Below are 23,534 nucleotides of genomic sequence, written 5' to 3'. Positions count from 1 at the left end.
CCATGCGAGCGTACTCCGTGCACTTTTTAAGTGTCCATGTCAACATGCGGGTCAAAAAAATAATGACTGTCGACCTCCCCCATGTCAACCGAAACACATGTCGAACTTGTCATGTCAATATTCATGCATGTTGACCTAGTGGTGTCAACCTAATGCTTGTTGTCGTCTATCCAATGATCCATACCCGTTATATATATCAAAACATTTTTGTGATGACTAAACTCTTTCGGAAAGCTGCACTATAGACGGTCCTTAGAAAAACCCCAGCATTGATAAAACAGATACATCGATTATTACATAAGCTTTCTGAACATTTTCATGAATATGTCATTTTAGATTACAAATAAACAAAATCATAAAATAAATACAATGAAATTCATTCTTGTAAGAACTGAGTTTATTCATGTACATTGTACACATGTACTATCTGATCAGTTACACACCTTATGTTATATACAGTACCAAACAGAGCACTGGAGAGAATACTTATGGAAGTAGAAGATAGTTATTACACACAAAGAGATGAGCACAATTTCAAAAGTGTCCTGTAGAATATTTATTCCGCATATGGGAGCAGAATTTCACACATTTCTTCAGCAGAATTGAACCTTAAGTGTTCTGCAAGAAATTCTTTGCTCTACATGAACCGCACCACAGAACAGAATGAGGTGAAACTATTGTTGTCCCACTTATATCTATAGACTATACATTTCTCATAATGCGGAATTTACAAAAACATTTTGGCATTTTCCATAATGGCAAACCAAAAGATGTAAGTGAAGATTGCCCCGTCATAACTCAGCTCTGCTGTGAAATACGATTTGTGCGAAATTCCCCTGCAACTCCGCTCATCTCTTTGGGCAGTATTCAATGAAAAAGTTCTCCGTGCATGGAGAGCGTTTTATTTAGCTCTCCATGCACTCTCCGTGTTCCGGAGGGCTCGCTGCCACTCCTGCTCCCTCTATTCAATGTGGTTAAGACTCGCCGCCACTCGCGGCGAGTCTTAACCCCTGCAGGGAGCAGGGAGCTTTCAGGGAGCCGGAAGCAGCCAGAGAGATTAAAGTCTCCCTGGCTGCTCCAGAGGACTGTGGAGGGGAGGGGGGCTCTCCAGGACCCAGGCTGCACCCCTCTATAGCCAGCGGGGGACCCAGTATTCACTGCACCGTTCGTGCATAGTTACGTTCGGGTGCAGTGAATATATGAATATCTAATGAGCGGCTCGAGCGCTCGGGCCCCCTGCTGGCTGCACTGTGTAAAAAAAAAAAAAAAAAAATTTAAAAAAATATTTTTTTTAAAATTAAATATATATTCATGTGCTATAAGCACATGAATAAAAATAACATGCCCCTTCACAGGAAAAAAAACCTGATTTTTTTACACCAAAATTTAAAAAAAAAACCTTTACGTTCAAAAGTTCACATTCCAGCTCTCCATCAAAAGATGGAGAATTGCTACACGGAGAGAGACGGAGAAAATCACTTAAAAAGACGGAGAATATTTCACATTGAATAGGGTTGCTCGCTTTTGGAGAGCAAAATGCTCCATCCAAGGCGAACAAAGCACAAATTCTCCACAAAACACGGAGAACTTTTCTCATTGAATACTGCCCTCTGACAATAAGCAGAAATTGTATAGGACAACATATACATGGAGAGTGCTGCATAAGGAAGTGACACTCAGAACACTGCTCAACAATGGCCTTACTGTATGTCACGACCACAAGCTGGAGCTGTTTATCAGTGTAAGAGATATGGTACTATACACTCAGCACACACCAGATGTCCAATATCAACATGATTTACACTAATTAATTACTTTCTGTCTCTGGGATTTTGTAATATTGACAACAGTGGCATATTTTCCCATGTCACATTTATTATATTAACATTTTGTATTCTGTTATTACCATCTACTACCATAAGTCCTGTTACAAGAAGATTCTCAAACTTGTTTTAATGTTGGGATCTGGAAATTGCAAAGTTACAGTAGTTACAGTACAGTAAAACTCCCATTAATAGTGGTAGGTAGCCAGTGAACAAGACAATGAACATACAGTAGCTAGAGTTCCCCTTAGTATATTTTCACACAGTAATTTATATTTTTACATCTATAAGTGCTTTTTTCTACTTAATTTAAGTAACAAAATTGGCCCCTAATTTTGCTAAGTATTAAATTGTTTTGACATTTTCTTTAGAATACGTACAGTAATTATTTGCTTGTGTGTTACCTGCTCTCTATAAGAACACTAAAATTATTGCTAAAGTTCCACTTCAGTCTAAACAGTCTAAAGTTACCATTTTGCATCAATTGTTTCACTATGGCTGGATGTACAGTCAGGTAGGGAGATTTGGTTGTGCCTTAAATCCATATTGCAGATCCTGCAGCACAAGGATGGTTAGAATCATTCCTTTTTACCCTCCTCTGAAAGTTTTCTGGCACTTGAAATGACAGTACAGACATCCCCACACTGTAAGACAGAAATGTCAACTACGGAACTACAGAATGCTTAACAAATTGTAGGATGATGCTCCGGTAAAGTACCCGAGAGGCGGTATATTTGGGGGGCAGACCCAGATTTGTAGAAAATACACACTATGCTGGGTACCACAGTCTATCAAATTTTTCACTTTTTGTATTTATTTTTTTAGGTTTGGGGACCCAAAGTGCCTTGCCTGAGAATAGTAAATATTAGTGTATTCAAATTCAAGTTTGTTGCAGATAATTTACACACTTATTTATACAATGGAAATAAGACAACAGTTCAGGTGCATCTAATAGCTAATGCTGGCCATACACTAATCCAACTTTCATCCAACCATCTAACTAAATTGAATTTGCTCCCAAAATCTGGAACTGGCAAACACTGTAGCTCAGACAAGGTTCTGTAGTTGATTCTATTTAATTTAAACAATTTGACTGAATGTTTTTGTTCATTTTCCTGGGTTTGAGAACAAATTGCTGATTGTCCATTTCTCCCATACAGTACCAGATTTTCAGTCCAACCAACTAGTTGGATGGTTGAATGAAAGTTGGTCTAGTATATAGCCAGCATTACTGTAGCTGTAGGGTATGGAACAGCCTTATCAAGGTCCAGAGCAGTATTCCTGAGGACTGCAGGAGTTTCATATATAGATGTTGTAAAGTCTCTAAGGCACCATGCATGGAACCACATAAATGATTGGGCTACTATGCCAGATCATGCCAGCAGATGAGGCAACAAAGGCAGACAGGCAGACAGGAGAAAGACATGGAGTACAAAATGAAACATTTACTAGACAATTTGGATATATAGGAGATGTATGTAGCAGAAAGCTAGTAAAGAAATGAGGATAAATGGACAGATGTGAGACGAGTAGACAAGAGTGTCCATAATAGAGAAAACATCATGTATCTGAAAGGAGAGCAATGGAAGAGAGGTGCCACATTGGGGACAACTGCCACATTCAGGCTCATGAAGTAATGCAACAGAGAACATAGAGCAATGTCTTTTCACTACGGTCAGCCAACTACATTAGTGTGTTAGGAGTATACAAATGAATGGCAGCAACATGAAGAATGTAAAGGGATTGGAACTGCTCTAAATTGCATACTGTACAGTCTCAATTTCACTGCAGTATCAGGAAAACTCTGTAACATTTGTTACTGATACTTGCGATACTTTTTACTAATATACTATATTTATGCACCCATTTGAAACTCTGCCTATAGTGCTGGTGAATATATATATATATATATATATATATATATATATATATATATAAAAATATATGTTTTTACTACATAATTACTACCACCACTCACACACAGTACAGCTACTCTGAATACACCCATTTTGCTTATTGCTGGGTTTCCTTGTGCTCTTTTCTTATTACTATTCTTATTTTTTTAGCCCACTATTTCATCTCCTGTTCCCTATTACAATGCTGTGCTATATATCTGATATATCACATATATCACTTATCATCTGTTGATCAGCAATGTGCTTTTATACCACGAGAGAGCTTGGCTCATTCTGTGTCCTTTGTGCTTCTCACTTTTATTGTGTGCTATTTTAAACCTCTGTATTTTTAGGGCAGACTAAATATCATCAGGCGCTGCCCTCAGAGACTGATGAGGCAATACATTGTGCTCTGGAAATGTGTTAAATTGGTCCATTACATAGCATTGGCTCCCTCTCAGGCCATTAATTGCATTTGTGTGCAGAGGATCAGGTGGCAAAAGCAGTATCCCGTTATAAGGTATAGAGCAGGGGAAATGTAATAGGGTGTGAGCATCACATTTTTTTAAAGTGGCAATTAATCACATGGCAAAATCAAGCTGGTTTTGCAGTGCAAATAATTGACGCTTTAAAAAAACCACAAACCTCTCACAAAATCTCAATTTTTTTTGACTCTCACACCCTATTACATTCCACCCTGTTTGTGCACACTGCTTCTCTTCTGCTTCCACAGAGGAGTACATTCTATATGGCTCTAAAGTATATGGCCAACACACAGATTATTCTAACATAACACACAGTGTTAACTAGCCCTAGTGTTAACTTAGAACTGTTAGCACACAAGAAAATGACACAAAGCACCTAGCTACAGTATACTCAAATACAAGAAACCTGAAAAAGAAAGTTATTTTACAGTATGCAGCAATATATACAAAATGAAACATCAAGTAGTTCACGTTCTCAGAGGGACATAATTTACACGGACATATACAATTGAATATACAATATAACAATATATAATTATACATAGAATTCAGTGTATATAGCTCTACTATTGTGTTCTAATGGCTTAATTGTATCAATTCTAATAGGAAAATAATCTGTTTAAACATATTAACATTTTGGTACCAATCTCAAGTGGTTGAAGATGAGATGCCTGACAGTGAAATAACAAAAAAAGACATTGAGTGCACACTTTGTAAACTGACAGTAAATACAGACACTAGGTGAGCTTCACAAAACACTCTTGTCAGGGTATATAAACCTGAACCGGTGATGCATGCAAATATCACAAGGTCGAGCTTCACCACAAAACAGCAACACAAAATTAATGTCACAAATGTCTACATTGCTTTGCAAAAAGACTTGAAAGAATAACAAAAGCACTGCAAATACTGATTTTGCACAGTGTGTACATTATATGGGCTACCACGAAATATAGAGACCCTGAGTAGTCAATTTTAAAACTCCTTTAAAGTGCATACATAATAAAATAGGAGAAAGGAAACTGGGAATTGAGCTTCATTAAAAAGCTTATTAGAACACAGCAAACTGTCAATCAATGTTATTTTCTGTCGTGTGCAACTGTTGCTTTATAATTCCAATTAATCTGAGTAATTAGCAGTCTATTATCACAGCACAACAATCAACTTCACGATAACCTGGTATTTTGATCTGGCCCTGTAGTGGTCAGCAAAACAGTAACATTTTATCATGTGTTTCAGTAAACTGGAAGCAAAGAATTGTATATATGCAATATAATTGTCAGAACTACTAGATTATGCAATTTTGCCAATCCAGGGAAGGGATGTATCAAGCAATACATTTTGAATGTACCTGCCACATATGCATTAAGACGTGCACATAAAACTGCAAAGATCAGCTCTGAATCAGATATGAGCTGTAATTTGCAATGTGAGTACTTGTCCTACTGAGCATGAGCGGCCATTAGCCAGCACATGTGCAAGCCACTGGGAAGTATCCAATTGAATCTCTCTTTGGGAATTATGCAGAAATTAAAGATACCTATACATTTCTATGGCAATGTCATCTATAGATGATGTTGCCTATTGGGTACAAGCTCTGAAAGTTTTACATTTTCACTTTCCAGAGCTTGATACAAATGGGGACTGTGGCCAAACTTCCACCATTGATACATTCCACCCAGGCATGTTCAAATTGAATTGCTGGTTAAAACAGAACAGTGTTCTGTGCTCATATCCTTCCATAGTGTAGTTTTAAGAAACATTTCTTTATTATCTACAAATGAGAGGACTGCAAGAACCAAAATACGTCCACAACTCTGCACAGGATAATATCAGTGTAACAGAAATCCTTGTTTCATATTTTGTAAGTAAAAATATTAAATAAGAAAATTACTATGTCAAAGATCATTTGATAGTATTAGAATTTATTTTGATTTGTCATAAGCCTTTAAGTGCTGTAAGCATCTTGCCACTTTAGATATGGTGATGCAAGTAGAATTTGTAATTTTCCATGTATAAATGGTGTCAATTTTGGAGAAATGCAGACTGCACTGTTCCTATGACAACAGTGAAGCAAGAAATTGACTGTCAATTCATGAGCAGGACATGGAAAAATGAACTACATAATATATACTTTAAGTTAACATAACCTAAAATATAAATTGTGCATCTGAGAAAAAATATTCTTCAAATGTTCACCAATTGTAAAATAGAAGTTGAAATATACAAAGCAGTTACTAATAACAGTCACAGATCACCTTTTACAACATACTGTACTACAGATAATGATCTTGATATACTTGTTAATGATCAAATCGGTGGCTCTCAACTGCATTATTATTATTTTTAGAAATCACATTAATTTTTGGAGCATCACAGCAGCGGCGTAACCTTGTACCAACCGTAAGTCAGCTGTGCTTAGACATATATATGTTATAGTTGTATCAACTATAATAATAGCACCACATGATACTTGTTCTATGCTCGTACTAGCTAGCTTAGCCCCTCCCACACACATCCTAGCACTGGCCACATTACAGTTCCCCCCGTTCATATTGTGCCACAACACAGTCGCCCAGTTCATATCAGGTAACATTCTGATGCCCATTTTAACACATTATGGAGGTCATTCTGATTGATTTGGTCCCCTGTGTGTTTGCACATGGGACCGATGTTTCTGTTGTGTGCATGCGCATAATGTTTTATGTGCAGGGTCCCTGGGCAAACGGCTTCGGTGACTTGCATAGTCGCTGAGCTGCTCGCACGGAGCGATGCGGGCCGGGGGCTTGGGGCAGCAGAGTCGCCCATGGGAACACCAAACGTTTCATGGCATCTCCATGAAAACACTGGGTGTTCCCATGGATTGCGGATGGGACGAGGTGTGCCTGGGGAGGGTGGCTGACGTCACATGGCGTCAGCCAACTGCCCTGTCTTCGGCCAGAAGCCCGCAAATATAAGTCACTCTACACTGACTAATATTTGCAAGCCCTGGAGAAACATTCGATGGTCACAGACCATCGAATGATTTCTCTAGCTGTGGGCACATGCGAGGGGATGTGTCTGCGTGACACATCTCCTTGCATGGTTGTGAAGGTGGCAGGGGGGGGGGGGGGGGGGAATTAGCCGGGGCTACATTACAAGGACTTGGTAAGCTTCGAGCTTCGCAGCTTACTGAGTCAGTTAGAATCAGGGCCTATATTCAGATCCTGTTGTAGAAGCAGTGAATGCCACAAAGTACAGATGCTTGTGTTTGTGCATGAGCCAGACCACTGCAGGTCTGTCATATCAATCGCACATTAGACTGTCAGTAATTGATAGTCTGATGCTATTTTTGTGCTGCAACGTCCTCCTTTTCCCAAAACAGAGGCTTGTCACCACAGTTGCACGGTAGGACAATGTCAATGTCAGGATCTTTTCCGAAGCTTGAGATTTCCTAAACTCTATGTTGTTGCTGTGGCATTTTTGTGCTATAACTGCTACTTGCATGTAAGCAGCAGCTATAGAAACTCCAACCACATCTCAATCAAGCCCAATAAGCAGGTTCAGGGATGTAGTTAAACATATTGAAGGCCAAAAGGCAAAAGTTTGTAAGGACCACTGGCAGTTTTTACCTATGGGCTGCAGGACTGCAGCCTCCAGGTAAAATCCGAAACTGTGCTCAGCCCAAGTGGAGCCAGATGCAGTCTGTGAGACTGCATTTGCTTCACTGTAACTGGCAGTGACTGCCTATTGGAAGTCCGACCTGTCAGTCACACAAGGCAGTCCCATTGGGAGGTATTCCTCCTTTAAGGGGCTGCCTCTTTGGCTGCAGCTAAAACGGCCCATAGAACCAGGGGCATGCGCAGTGTATAGCTCGGTACTACGCATGCGCAGATCATGGTGCCTGTTATCTGCATTGTACAGGCGCAGTTACCATGATTTATCTTCTATGGGTTACTGCCGAACAGCCCATAGAAGCTGATGGCATGAGCAGTACCAGTATTTCAGTGCCTGTCATCACTGTACAGGTGCCGGGACCTCAGACGAAGCAGTGAGGGGGGGAGGGGTGAATCGCAACCTGCGGCAGCCCCCCTCCTACTATGAGGTAGGAGCCGCCACTGGTTAGGTCTTTACCCAATGGTGACACATTTGTTAGGGATGATGGGCCCCTCTGACCTCTGGACCCCATAGTAAATGCACTTCAAGAACATATGATACGTAAACCTTTACATCAGTGGCTGGGTGTTATGGAGGATGACCCTGCTTAGAGCATCCCCTGGATCTGCCACTGCTTCCCAGTACATTATACAGTATATTACTACTTTTTGCAGAAATTGTCTGAAGACAGACATCAATAATTGCATTGCGCAACAATTCTAAACACAATGGGGTGTATTGAATCCCAGACAATATTTACGACAAATATCGGCGGTTTCTGACAATAATAGTTCAAATTGACAATCGGCCGATTCAATGTCAGGTTCATTTTTCTAACTGTCAGAATAGATTGACAGTCGTAAAGTCCGTGGATCGTCAAAAACACATGTGGATTGGACAAATTAGCATCTGTTTTCGACAATGCAAACAAAGTTGAATCTGCACAGGTGAGTCCTGACCAATAACAACTGAGATTGAATACTGATGGCCGATATTTCCACATGTCATGCATCTCTAAGTCTTGGAATTAGAACACACACACACACACACACACACACAGACACACACACACACACACACACACAGAATGTTATTAGTAACTGTTTTTTCTGAGGCAATATGTGATTTAGAACTAGTGTCCCTTTACAATGGGACAGTGCATTAAAAAAATATATGATTTGTATATGTGAACAAATATATATATTTTTTTAATCTAAACACATTTAAAGCTAAATTAGGACAGGACTATTTTGATGCATAAGGTCAAAGTGTGTAGACACAAAATAGATTTGTGCATGCTGCAGCCTGCTCTACATCGCATAATACAACAGTTACTTACAGCATAGGAAACAATTGCGATAACTTCTCCTATTTTTAAAAGCACACAAACACTTTTTACCAGGCAGATTCAGTTAGCTGCAGGGTTTACCCTGCGGTTAAATCTCAGCCCTGAGCTATTCAAGTGTTGCTCCAATGCATGGCAAGCCTCGAAGGGTGCGCATAATGCAGATTTTGTTTGTGCAGTCACAGGGGCTTTAAGAAAAAAAAGATGCATTGAATCAGGGCTTAGCATGTGGGGTAACCCAGAAGCTTGCCCTTTACTTCATGGGAAACTTGCAGATTAAACACAGTAGCTCTGGGTGTTAATCTCTGAGGTTTTGGGGCACGGTAAGCACAGCAGCTAATATCCATTATATCATATATTATTTCTTGTGCTAAAAAGGTTTCTTAAATATGTTTCTTTCGAACTAAATACATTTTCTATCCTTGATTTTTGCTCATGTTCCAAGAAAACCTGAAAAAACAAATTATAGGCTCTCAACTGCAGCTTTTCAACAAAAATAAAAGAACCAACAGAGGAAAAACGGATTAGAAAATGTCCATGTGCTTTAACAACCCATAGGCGTACTTTTACAGTATGCAGTCTTGTTGTATCTACTATACATTTACTTTCCTCTGCTTTCCGCCAGCAGTGTCCCGCGTGGGGGTGTGTGTGTGTGTGTTGTTCAGTTGGGCGTCCCCGCTGCCACACACTGGGCAGCAGTGAATAGACGCGTGTATTCCCCGCAGACAAAGGGGCAGCAGCGGAAAAGCGGAGGCGTGGCCTGTGGCACACGCAAATGTCCCTCTTCCTCAATGTTGAATTTAGGGAGGTATGTAGACACAGAAAGGACATCTATGTGCAGTACACAGGCCCGTAGCCGTACTATTTTCTCACTGCTATGATTGCTTAGCATGACAATTTCTACAATGCTGCAGACATTATATATTACATGTTAATATGTTTATCATTAATTTAGTTAAGGTCTCATAGATTTTGCCTTGGGTGTGATGTTACTACTCTTGTTTATGTGCTAATATTTAAAATATTTCAATAAAAGAAAAGCATAAAATATAAAATATCATACATGTTGTAAACCATATATGCAATGCTATATAGCAGCAAGCTTTTCAATTCTAAGCATGAACATACATAGAGGGGGATGAATAACCTTACAAAGCAGAAGAAGCACGCCAACTGATGCCCATGATTGGAGGAACACTGTGGCAGGATGACCTTTCCGATGTGCCAAAGACCAGTTGTGCTATGTTGGAACATTGGTTTCTTCTTGTACACATAAACCTTCCATTGTTTTTATCATAAGCTGCAAGGTTTTGGAAAGGGCTTTTAGTTGTAAAACATAAAGTTAATTGCATTTGACAGTGTTATGAGATAAACCATAGGGCGAGATCAAAGTTCTGACTCAGGAGTGATTGCCATTACATATCCACTCCCGTACTGCCCATTTGCTGATCCACCTAAATCCAAAGGAGAGGCATTTTCAGGACCGAGATATTGACGATGAGATGGCATTGGAGATGGGGTCTCACTAGGCACTTTACTCAAGATAAAGCGTGTCTCATCATTATCTTCCAAGTTGGAAATATCCTTCATCATACGGCCTTTCTTGTATGACACAGACAGTCTATTGGAGCCATCCGGCAATAATTGCAATTGAGCAAGAATCAAGATCACTGGCACGGGAAGGATTGCTAATACTATCAGGCAAATAAGTAATGACAGAGCCCACGTAGGATACAGCAGAAATTGTTCTGTAGCCTGAAACAGAATAAAGGTTGTAGTGATTAAAGAAAAGGACTGAATCAATTGAATGTACTGTATAGGAAACCAGATAATGATCAGAAAAACTAGAGAAATGACAATTCATACAATACGTAATTCATACAAAGTTATGTAATCATGGCAGGGTATGGAGACTTATTCAACCTGTGCACTTCTTGCAGGAGGTATAGTAAGGAATGAAAGAAATAAACAAAAGGGAAGACAAACTCACCAGGGCTGCGAAATCACAGCGAAGGCAACTATCGGAAGATGTGCATCTGCATGGTCTGCAGTGCGCGGCGAGCCATTCAGTAGTTGTGTGACAGGAGTCAGGCATTTGGGGGTGGCACGTTGGAATTTTGGGAGTGCCTTGGAAAGTGCAGGCATTGCCTGGTCATTGGGAGGGAGGGCTGCTGGCATCAGCAGTGGCCTCCTCCCCACAGCCATCGCAGTGCTGAATAAGTCTAGACTTACTCTGCAGCTGTAAACAGGGGGAAAACTATCTGATGGTGAGTGGTTGTGAATGGGTTTCCCCATGTGCACGGCTGCAAATGTAATTGCAGACGTGTACAGGGGCTGAGAGCCACTCTAGCGGGCGGCCTTTACCTGATCGCTGGGCTTCAAAGATTCACAGCCCAGCAATCAGGTCCTAAGTCTTGATTACAGGAGCAGATTGTTTGGTAGTTTATCTATCTTCACTTTATCTCTCCACTAAATCTGCACAAAATTTTCAATCATGCAGTTCCTAACTGCCATTTTAAACACAATCTGTGAAATAACAGATCATGATTGGTTGATTGGTACTTTTCTCTCTCTCCACTTTATCTCTATCTCCAAGCTTTGATAAATCTCCCGCTTAGACTGTAAGCTCTAGTTGAGAAGATGATATAAATGATGGAACATTATCTGTAAAGAGCTGTGTAATATGCTGCCCCGTTATACACAGGGTAAAAATAATAAAACCACTAGTAAGGTCCAAGTAACAGAGTATACAGTAAGCAGAACTGCAAAGTATGTCCTCCTGTAAATCAAGGGAGGGAGAGAGAAAGGGGGGAGAGAGAGAAAGGGAGGGAAAGCGAGAGAAAGGGAGGGAGAGAAAGAAAGAGAGAGAGAGAGAAAGAAAGGGAGGGAGAGAAAAGGAGAGCAGAGACAGAGGGTGCACATAGAGAGAGGGACTGCAGAGAGGAAGGGAGTGCTCCCTCTCCTGTGATTCAAGGTCAGGGTTGAAGCAAATACACACTAATTATCATAATAAAGGTCGCTGGCACTAGCTGGTCACTTCTGACTGCTTATTAACCTTTATCATTGATTCTGTCTATAGTGTATCACTATGTGGGTATATTTATTAAATACATTTTTGCTACTTTCATTCATAAACGAGAAGGAAGAGGATCCCTTATAAAGGGGGCATTTTTATTTAAATGCCACCTAATAGTGAAATAATGATTTACTAATAAAAATAAGTAAATATGAAAAAGTGTTTCTTGTGCTAGTTGGCTATATGTTTTTCTTGATGTAAGAATGATGTAAGCCTGGCACACCAGCTACTGGTGCAGAGCTTTCGTAGCTGCAGATGCCTCCTGCTCATCATATGAACCTAAATATGATTTTCGTAGCATGCCTTCATGCATTCTGTATATAATGTGACAACTTTGGTAAGGTTTAGGTGATAAAGAGCCAAGGTACATATTTGCTACCTGCAGTAAGACTGATGGAATGATTCATTTGTAGATCCTATAGGCCCACCCAATAGGGGGTTTCCAGTTGCTGTGAAAATTACCTTCCCCACATCCTGGCCAGCACCCACAACATGGAGTACAAATGGCTAAATGGAGCTGCTGTACAAGCCCAGTGTCAGATTTTCCTACCAAGGTGTGTCTGTGCTTCTGAGTGTTCAATCATCAGAGATTATGAGGTATAGTATATTTGATAAAGTGCAGGCCCCAGTAGTGAAGATGTTACCCACAGCAACCAAGAAGAGCCTACTCATCACCCATCTAGAAGATAAAGGAAATAATATTTCCCTCAGGATTTTTAGAACCATATCCAGCTTCAAGAAGCCCAGTGCTGTTATCCTTTGGGGGTGGGGGGAGAGATGGGGGAACCTTGCAGTTTCACATGTACCAATAAGGATTCTTAGACATGGGGTAAAATATAATAGGGTGAGGCAGGGGCATAAGCACATCATTATTATTATACTTTATTTATATGGTGCCACAAGGGTTCCGCAGTGTGCCCACGGACGGGAGGTACACAGGACCTCGATGACAAGATGTGAAAGAGGATAATGCCACAGGCTTAAAGATCATTAGATCCACCTCGGGGGTCCCCCATTTTTGCCCCTGTTATATGAGGATATTTCAGTCAGCAGCACCCCTTCCCCTTAAATTAATTTACCTGGTGGGTGTCCGTGTCGCTCCTCCGCTTCTCCTTGTGCTCAGCCTCGGAGCAGACAGGAATCACTTCCTGTCTGACTCCAAGTCTCAGAGCTGCAACAGGCAGCCTTGTTATTGGCTGCCTGTTGCTATAGCTACTGGAGGAGACCAATCCCCAGGTGGAATGGATGCTGACGCAGCATGTCTGCATCCTTTCCATGTTCGACGCACACGATGCCTGGCCCGGCCACCGGCTTACCCCCGCTGCCCACATAGGCCCCACCGCGCGCATCCGCACCTGAACAGGGCCCATATGCCATATAAGGAGACACATGATAATCGCCAATAGAGCGGCCCGGGGGGGGGGGCACATGGCACCCCGCCATCTGGCCCAGCCCGCCACTGGGGTGAGGGAATCAGAAAGTGAGAGATTTGGTAAGAGATCTCCAGTTTTTTTTAAAGCGGCAATCATTTAGTAAGTAAGTATGTAAGTTTAATTTATACTTTCTCCAACAGGACTCAAGGCGCTTTACAGACATTATAACAATGCACACAATACAGAGGATGTAGGTAGTACAGTCACAGAAAAGAAACCCTTGAGCACACAGTAAGCATAATGCAGGAGTGGTGCAGTATTTTGGATAATAATGGGTTGTGTACTCTACCATGACAAGGTACCAGGTGCGGCAGCCATTTTAGGCCAACTGCGTTGGATTACCCTGGGTGGAATAGATTACCGCTAAAAGAAATTACCCAAAATGGATGATTTCAGTGTATATTCAGGTCAATGTATTTTTCATCCTATCCACAAGTGCAGCAGACGAGGCAGCCATGGTGGGCGCACTACCAAGGTAACACTGTAGGAGGCGAGCCATACAAGGACACAATGCATATATTGGAAAGCAAATACTTGTTTAGTAATATGATAAACCCTGCACAGAAACATCCGCGTGATCCACATCCTGCCCGCAGAGATACCATCTGAGGTAACCATCTGGGTGCACTGCATAGGTCAGCGCTGGCAGGGTGTGCAATCTGTGGAGGAACACATTACAGGAAAAGCACACTACAAAATCAAACTGGTTTTGCAGTGTAAATGATTGGCGATTTAAAAATACTCAAGATTTCTTACCAAATCTCTCATTTTCTGATTCTCTCTCCCTATTACATGTAACCCACGATCTTAAATTTCACAAAGCTACTGAATTTCTACCACTTAAACTAAAAAAAACAATGAAATTACAATCATTAATGCTAATAACTTAATGTGTTCCTTGCACAATACAGATATGATGGGGTAGAAGAGAAGAAATCGGTTGCGGAGTTGGAGCACACCTATTATTTCTTTAATCAATATTGAACAATAAATCTTTATTTTAAAAATGACCCTTGTGTTTTACTTTTATTGTGATGAAACTCAAGGCCACACAACAAGGGTTAGACACGGTGGAAATAAGGGGTTAAAAACACATATACTTTTGACAGAACAACATATAGGCCCTTATTCTGGTTGGTGCGGCCAGAGCCGCACACGGGGCTCCGGCCGCACAAACCAATCCCCGCCCACCCTACGGATCGCCATGGCCGTCCGTACACGGACGGCTGGCGATCCGCATAAAAATGGTGGAGGCGTACGCCTCCACCATGGTGGGAGCTGCCCCCTGCATTCGATGGTCGTCGACCATCGAAGGCAGGTCCGCACGCCCCGGCAGCTCCCGCAAGCTGAGACCACACGGACAATCGTCCGTGTGGTAGCTTGTATGGGGGCTGAAAGCTGACATCCGGCGACGTCAGCTTTCCGCCCCCATGAGTTGCGTCATGCCCTCATTACCATGCATACGCCCCGCGTTTGCATGGGAACGCCCATGAAACGCGGGGCGTACACATAGGGAAATGAGGGCATGAAGCCTCTCACGCCCCTATACGCCCCCTTTGCGGCGGACGAAATACGTCTGCGGCGAAGGGGGCTGCACATGCGCAGATTGACCTCTGCGCATGTGCAGAGTAAAAACATCGGCGGTACGGCCGCACGCGGGCCGTACCGCACGAAGCAGAATAAGGGCCATAGTGTGTGTAGGAATAAAGGGGTTTATTCTGTTTGGTACGGTGGGACCGTATACGGGCGGATCGGGTTTTTTTTTCATCTGCGCATGCATAGCTTTCCCAATGCGCTTGTGCGGCGACCTCACCCCGCTCACGGACGGGTCTCTCCGTGCGAAAAAACCTGTCCGCAAGAGCACGGTCATTGTGGGCGGCATGTGGGCATTTTTACGGGAGTGGCCGGAATAATGAGGTAAACTGGGCGTAAACATGGGCGTACACTGGGGTGTGCACACAAAATGCACGGTGCCACAACTGCCTCGATCAACGAAAGCACCGTGCATTTTGGACAAAAAACAGGCGGACACCAAAGATAGCTCCAGACCACCCCTAGAGATACCGTATGAGAGTGGACGCCTGGGTCTGCTAATTAACGCTGATTACTACTCAAACACATACACCTGAATGTAATAAGCAATGCTGCAGCCTATTAAGTGAAAACCATTATTTCACTACCTGCCAGTCACACACAGCCCTCAAACACATTGGAACCTTATCTTTCTACACTTCTCAACATGTAAAGGTTGGTTTAATTTTAGGTAATATTCATTCTAAGACCTGCTTATATATGTCAAGGTAGTTATTTTATAACCACCTACACCCAATCAGAAAGTGTTTTTGTATACTTTAAAAAACAGGACACTCAATTCACAGAAGTCACTGTAACAAACATACAAGTTTTTTATTATGAAAAAGACACATAAACCACGTCTAAGAGCAACAATGATGTTTTTGGACTCAATTTCTACCTGCAATGTGGCGTACGCTCAGATATACGGAAGGTGTCGGTGGGAAAACGGACAAGATCCGTCCGTGCACTTTGGCGTACGCTCTGGTGTATGCCAGGTATCGGTGGCTAAGAGGGAGATCTGTCCGTACACGGTGGCGTACGCTAAAGTGTACACCACTCCCCATTGTCGGTGTTTGTGACCGTCCGTGTGCGGCTGTTCTGTGGGTGGACTTACGCTCACCGTGAGTGTATGGAAAACGTACGGTGTGACGGACCGTACGTACGTTTCACCGTACCAAACAGAATAACCCCCAAAGTTAGGAAAATGGTACACAGAATAGCATTTAAAAGTACAGAGCTATTCATTGTAGCTCCTTGATAAAGCCTGCTTAGACAGGAGGAAACACGTGTCGGCCTGTTCAGAGCTAGCGTTAATTCCGCCAGATGCAAAATTTTGCCTAAATTTTTCCCCCCCATAATTCACACATGTAATAGGGTGCGAATTTTTAAACAAAGTCAGAAATTACATTCAATTTCTTGCGATTTTTTGTCACAAAAATGTGCCCTTTTTTTTTAGACCTGTGCTGTTTTTAGTAACGAGAATTTTTTAGACATGGGAGTGTGTGGATTTGTGTAAATTTAAAAGAAAATACAGCATAGAGTCCCCCCTGAGCATAACCAGCCCCAGGCTCATTAAGCCAGTCCTGGTTTCCCAAATATGGCAGAAAAAAAACATGGGGATCCCCTCGTATTTAAGAAACCAGCACCGGGCTCTTGGACCCTGGTTCAAAAATATGGGGACAAATAAACTGGGGGTCCCTTGTATTTTTGCAACCAGCCAGAAATGTCATGCCACAGCCGGGGGACACTTTTTATGCAAGGTCCCATGATCACCATGGCTGGTCAGTCCTGGATGGGATACATGGGGGAGTCCCCCTCCAGGCTTTACCATGCCGAGGGGCTTTTGTGTGTAAGAAAAAAAGTGTAAAAATACATTGGTTGTGACAGTCCCCCAAATTTTTGGAACCAGGATCAGTCCAAGAGCCCGGGGATGGATTATTAAATACGGGGGGAATCCAACAATTTTTCCTACTGCATTTGGGGAAACAGGACCAGCTCAATGAGTTAATTTTAACTTTAGAACACTTTTTTGGACAGAACCATGCACAGATCTCACTGACCTGTGCATGGTTCTGCCAAACTCACCAGCCTGGACCTGGTCTATTTGTTTTGTAATTTTTGGTCACTTTAAGGGTGCGAATTTTACTGCAATTCGCACGGTACTACATGTGCGATTTTTGGAAAAAGTGCAATTTCAACCATTTTTTTTTAACCAAAAATCGCACCCTATTACATCTCGCCCTTGGTATGCCATCACACCCTGTGATTAACTACAGATCCAGCACAATGGTGGAGCTGCTTATTCACAGAATTGTGAGCTGATTGGAATACACACATACAGTAGATCCTCTCCTGTCATACTCCAGTATACAGATGGAGCAGCTCTCATTTGATGGCGCAGCTCTCATTTGAGCTGCTCCATTTGCTGCCATTCGCCATCCGTCAGAAGATGGAGCAGCTCTCATTTGAGCTGCTCCATTTGCCGCCATTCGCCATCCGTCAGAAGGGGGCACGCGCACAAGATGCTCGCACTCCCCATTCTGTCAGAGCCAGGGCAGCCAAGAGGGGGGGGGGGAGCGGGTACAGTTTACCAAGGCCCAGGCCTGTCAGGGGGGCAAGGTCCGGGGACACACAGTTTTCTTTTATTTGGTGGCGAGTGGGCCGGATTTGAGTGCGCCGGAGCTGTGTAATCACGAACTTGGGCAGGCCAGGGGAACGGCAGCATCACAGAGGTCTTCTGAGCGCCGTTCTGTTCTCTGGCTCCAGGGCCTGCTGAGATCCCGCCATGCGCCCAAGCGTTTACCATGGCTTGGCGACAGGAGGATACTTGAATACTTTGGGTATGTAATATGTAGTCCCCGGGTGCCGGGAGGAGCTGGGACAGAGAGAGGCCACCTCCCATGGGAGTTCCGCCCACTCCATAACATCCGGCCTGCCCCGCCCCGGTCCCCTCATTCCCATCCCAGCTGCAGCCATTTACATCAGGTGCTGGTGCCATGTCTCCAGCACAGCAGTCCCAGATCTAGTTACCCACCCATGTCCAGGTCACTGTGTTCCAAGGTGGTCTGTGTCTGCTGCCTCCCTGCATGTTTACCTGGGCCCAGGATTTCTCTTGGTGGCCCTGGTCGGAGCTCGCCACCGCCCTACGCAGGCTCCCCGCTGCTCCCCAGTCGCCGCCCGCAGCACCAATGGCAGTCCCATCTCTGAATAGCATACAATATCAGTATTGCGCAAGGAACACATCCATTAAGGTGTCAGCCATAATAATCGTCATTTTACTGTTTTGTTTTTTTCTAGTTTGAGCGGTAGATATTCAGTACTTTTTTTCTGCATAGAACAGTGTAATTTACTCACCAGTTCTCTGATCCATGCATTGTATCCTGGTGGACTGATAACTAGTTGGATTACACTAGCTGACAGCAGAATTGCCATGATGATTGGTGACACATACTTCCACGTGTAGAAGTAATAGACATACGGGCGGAATCCCAGCATCTCTGTGAGCTCCTGCATGAATCTGAAAACACAGAGACAGAACTATTGTTAATAAATGTCCACAAAAACACACTAATAAGACGAATATCCCTAACTGCTCATTTGCAGAATGGGGTGAAGTGTTAGAGATTATCTTCATGGTAATGAATGGGATTCTTTGTAATAATTAGTATAAAAAGTTTATGAATAAATAGGCATTTGTGCTTTTTTGATTGTAATTAAGTCAGTAAATATTATGTATAATATATGTTTGCACTTAGGCTAATTGTACAGCAGATGGCCATTTGTAACTTATCATTGCAAAAATCGCACAAAAGCAATACATCCCCAATTCTAAAGATATAGGGGCATTCAATGTGTACCAATATTTCCGACAACAGCCCATGCAGATTCCACTTTGTTTGTTGCATTGTCATAAATGGTAACAAAATTGTCGAATCTGCGGACGTTTTCCATCAAGTAGTTTTTTGCTGATCCAGATGTTTTCCGACTGTCAGAGAATTTCCAACAGTTGTGCAGATTGAATAGGTCCAATTGCCGGCACACATTGAATACCCCCCCCCCTCCCCCATAGGGGTCAATTTACTAAGATGGGAGTTCTATTGAAGATGGGATGTTGCCCATAGCAACCAAAGAGATTCTACTTATTTATTTAGCACATTCTAGAATATAATAGATAGAATCTGATTGGTTGCTATGACCAACATTCAATCTCCAATATAACTACCACCTTAGTAAATTTACCCCATACGTTTTATATAGTATATAATGGGTGACATTTAATAGGATGAGAGTTTCAGAAAGTGAGAGATTTGGTAAGAAATCACCAGTTTTTTTTTAAAGCGGCAATCATTTACACTGCAAAACCAGTTTCATTTTTTAAATGATTGCCGCTTTAACAAAACTGGAGATTTCTTACCAAGTCTCTCATTTTCTGAATCTCTCATCCTATTAAATTTCACCCAATATGTACAAGGTTTGGTAGGATGACTTGGGTGAGTTATCAAATCTTGGAAAGATTTAGTGACAAACCAATAGGCCCTGTCATTTTAGCATAGACTATTAATTAGTTAGAAGCTGATTGGACAGATACAAATATTATGCACCCAAAAAGCCCGTTCTGTTTAGATAAAGAGCAAAATTCAAATAAATCCTTAAGAACAAATAAAAAAAAAATTATAGTTACATCTTTAAATTTATAACATGGGCAGAGGGCTTTATTTATGCTTATGACATCATTTTTATTTTGCTGCTTTTTATATGTAGTCTGTAAATGAAACACAAGACAGAAAGACAACACTGGAAGGGAGGACGTTCAGAGAGAAGGCGTTGACAGACACGGAGCTGAAGAGTTCTTACTTCTTTGTGCCATACACCCAAGCTACTGCAATGTTTTCCAGGATGACCACAATGGTGAGTGGTAGTGTGGCTGAGTAATCATCAAACATGGTGACGAAATAATTCCCAGAACGCTGAACAAAGATCAAGCCCAGCAGGAAGGCAAGGATGCAACAGCTGACTACAATTATTAGCAGAAAGAAAAAATATAGAGTGAAATGATGTGCATGGAACATGAATGTAACAGTATTAACATGCGAGTTACACATGCAATCCAGAATGGATCGGGACAGTTCAGCTACCAGCAGAACTTCCTCATTCAGGATCCACTTGAATTTGCTATTACAGTGAAATTAGTTAAGTCATCATATCCATAAACATGCTGAGCCAAAGTTCTCCAAAGTGATGCATACACATAAAACTGTATATAGCAGATATAGCAGGGCAGCTAGTTATTATGACGGTGCAGATGCATTTCAGTTCTGGATCATAAGCTGCAAATATCCTTTATCAATATGAAAAAAAAAACATCAGTCTTTCAGTTAAAATAGTTTTTGTCAGCAGTCATAAATCTGTCATGAGACGGTACATACTGTACATACTGTATATGGGATGTTAGGGGAACAACTATCACACATACAGTTATACTGTAGCTCGAAGAGGGAAATATGGTTACACATCGGGTTTTCTATAAGATTCAGTTGTTGATATCATGCTCCCATTACTACTGGCGGTACTTGTTTCCTAGCATGGCGGCCATCGTGGGTCATCGCATACCTTAAGGTAAGGTATGCGATGGACGCGACCGACGTGATTTCAGGGATATTTTTAGCCTTTTCCCCGACAATTAAAAAATCGCGTCCATCACGCCACCGAGCCCGAAGCGTGGCGAGCACAGCGAGCCCCGCGAGGGGCTGCGTAATACCTGTGAAGTAATGCGCGTTTTCGCACATTTCGGACGCGATTTCGGGGGGTCCCGATGGACACAATCTTTATCGCTGGCGCCATGCTAGGAAACAAGTACCCTACTGGCTAATCTATATTGCCTGATTTGTGGCAAAGCCATTACAGAACATTAGTCAGAATTTGTTGTACAGGAATTAACATAATTGTCAAAAAAATAGAGCTAATTTCTCAATACTGTATTATAAGTTAGACTAAGTGTAATTTAATTGAAAATCATCACGTAAATATATGATTGTATGGGTTTTAGTGTTCATTTTTTTTTTGGGGGGGGGGATTTTGTATTTAATATTCTTGGATTTTTTCAGTTTAATATACAGTACTGCCAAAAAAAGAGCAGCCTGCTCCCAGTTTAAAGTGTCCAGAACTATTCAATTAGAGGCCTGTAATCAGCACACAACCAGCCAGTGATTAGCCCTGAAGCAGAACTTATCACAGATTCTTGCTTGAATCTTGGTAAGCTGCATTAAGTTCTACAAATAATCATACAGAAAAGAGAGCGCAATTGCCACAATTTAGATTTATTTATTAATATCACACTAAAAATGGTAAATATTATAAAAATAAAACATTAATATTGACACACGTGGGACAGAGATTTCAAACAAACATATATGAAAACATTGTTTCAAATTGTGCTTCTTATTAGAATATTAAATGCCACTAGTATAGACAGTTCTCACCAAGAGTGATCACTCCAATAGTCTATGTACCTCTGTTGCTACAGATCTTTTGTATGCAATTTCAATTTATTACGGATAACAACACTGATCCTCCAGATGAAAAAGGGTTAACTCCAGAAGGTACTTGTTTAGTTTCACGGCGGCAGCATAGCCACCGTGAACTTCTGGGTACGGCACTCACCAAACTATCTAAAATAAACTAAATTAACTCTATGCCAACGTAGATAGTTCATACCCCTACTATCCACGTTGGCATACAGTTGATTTTAGATAGCGTGGCGAGCGCAGCGAGCCACCGAGCCCGTAGCATGGGCGAGCGAAGCGAGCCCCGCAAGGGGACTCAGACGCATGGCCGCGGTGAAACTAAACAAGTACCCTCCAAAATTGTGTGTATACACATGGGGCAATCTACTAAGTTTTGTTGTTTGTCCGTAGCAATTGAATATTCTTGTGTATCAGACACAGATAGCTACCATTTCGTAGTTCCCAGTTACATCAACAAGATCGGTTACCTGTGGGTAGTGTAGTACTCCGTTAATTGGAGCTGTAGCACCAGAGCTCTTACCGTATCTATCGGTACCGGCGGCAAGGGAAACCGCACTGCAAGGGACCAGCGGTTGTGAGTGACAGAGATGACAGAATCGCTGGCCCCCACACACACAGCGATGTAGGGTCATTTTTTAAGCAATCTGGTCAGATCGCTTAGAAAATGGAAAATGGCAAAAAAAAAATCACCACAGTATGTGTGAGGGCCCCATAAGGTAGTTGGCAAAATCTCTATGTAGAATCTATCGGAAGTATAGGTGCACTTACACAAAATAAGGTGGACTGCATTGCTAAATGTGATTTGGTCGAGAATCTTGGATGTTTAGACTTATGTACAAATTGAACACCTAAGCAGTGCATTTTGTAAATGTCTGCTACTGCATTTAGAACTGCGATCCTGTATGCCGATAAAGGGGGTTATTATGGTTGACATGCAGTGCTGTGAAGTTTGTATTGCAGCGTGTCAATTTTCGCCCCCCCGCTGCTCGCAAATGCTAGGCCGAATTCGGTTGCATGGCTGCAAATGGATGTTTTACATTAACATCCATTCGCAGCTTATGGGGAAATACCCACATCATTCGATGGTCGCCGACCATCGAATGATGTGGAGGGTACACGCAAAACGAAGAAATGGGAACACCTATGAAACACTGGGCATTCCCATTGGCGCGACAACTCCCCACCGCCCCACGTACTCCGGCCACAATGGTGAGTGTGTGCGCCCGTCTCACTCTGTTTGTTGTAGCTGCTCGCACCCTGCACAAGCACATGTGCAGGGTGATAAACATTGCTCAGATAATAAACATAGTGCTTGCATGCGAATTCGAATGCGAGCGAACAAACCAGAATAACCCCCAAAGTGTGAAAATATGCTATGCTGTAGTCACCGGCAATGAAATGAGTCACCCACAGAAAGTCTTGCAGGTATCAGCATCCTCCAATAATCAACCCTCTAAATGACTCTATGGTCACGCAGAATGGCCCCAGGAATGGTGGAGCTTAGCCATGTTTTCTGCATATGAGAATCAGAAAACATGGCTAAAGAAGACTAAGACACTCCCCAAAAATCGTTGCAACATGCAATTGTGTTTTTGTGGCCACTCCTTGAACCGCCCCCAAATGTCAATCACTGTGGGTGGTATTAAGGTATCCGTGCGTGTGAATGCAATCGTGACACATGTGCAGTGCAGTCAGATAAGAATTTTTGGAATGAGGTCTAATGTTGCAAAAGGAATTGGCTG

The 23,534-nt window shown here is 42.2% G+C and overlaps 1 protein-coding gene across 2 annotated transcripts in view; it reads right to left on the bottom strand.

Annotated features, from left to right (window-relative positions):
* Nucleotides 1–379: 379 nt before the first annotated feature.
* The window catches only part of SLC6A17 (solute carrier family 6 member 17), an 82,776-nt gene continuing 59,621 nt past the window's right edge, over nt 380–23,534 (bottom strand). For both annotated transcript variants that reach the window (XM_083173074.1, XM_083173073.1), the window contains exons 10-12: nt 20,123–20,282; nt 18,623–18,785; nt 380–10,939 (exon numbers count right to left, since the gene is read on the bottom strand). In XM_083173074.1, the coding sequence (XP_083029200.1) occupies nt 10,571–10,939; nt 18,623–18,785; nt 20,123–20,282 (692 nt within the window). In that variant the 3' untranslated portion in view covers nt 380–10,570. The remainder of the gene's footprint in view (nt 10,940–18,622; nt 18,786–20,122; nt 20,283–23,534) is intronic.

Source organism: Crinia signifera, chromosome 2 (genome assembly GCF_055691185.1).
Source record: "Crinia signifera chromosome 2, ASM5569118v1, whole genome shotgun sequence".
NCBI classification, from domain to species: Eukaryota; Metazoa; Chordata; class Amphibia; order Anura; family Myobatrachidae; genus Crinia; species Crinia signifera.
Note: the sequence above shows the minus strand (reverse complement) of the source record. Positions and strands in the feature narration are given on the sequence as shown.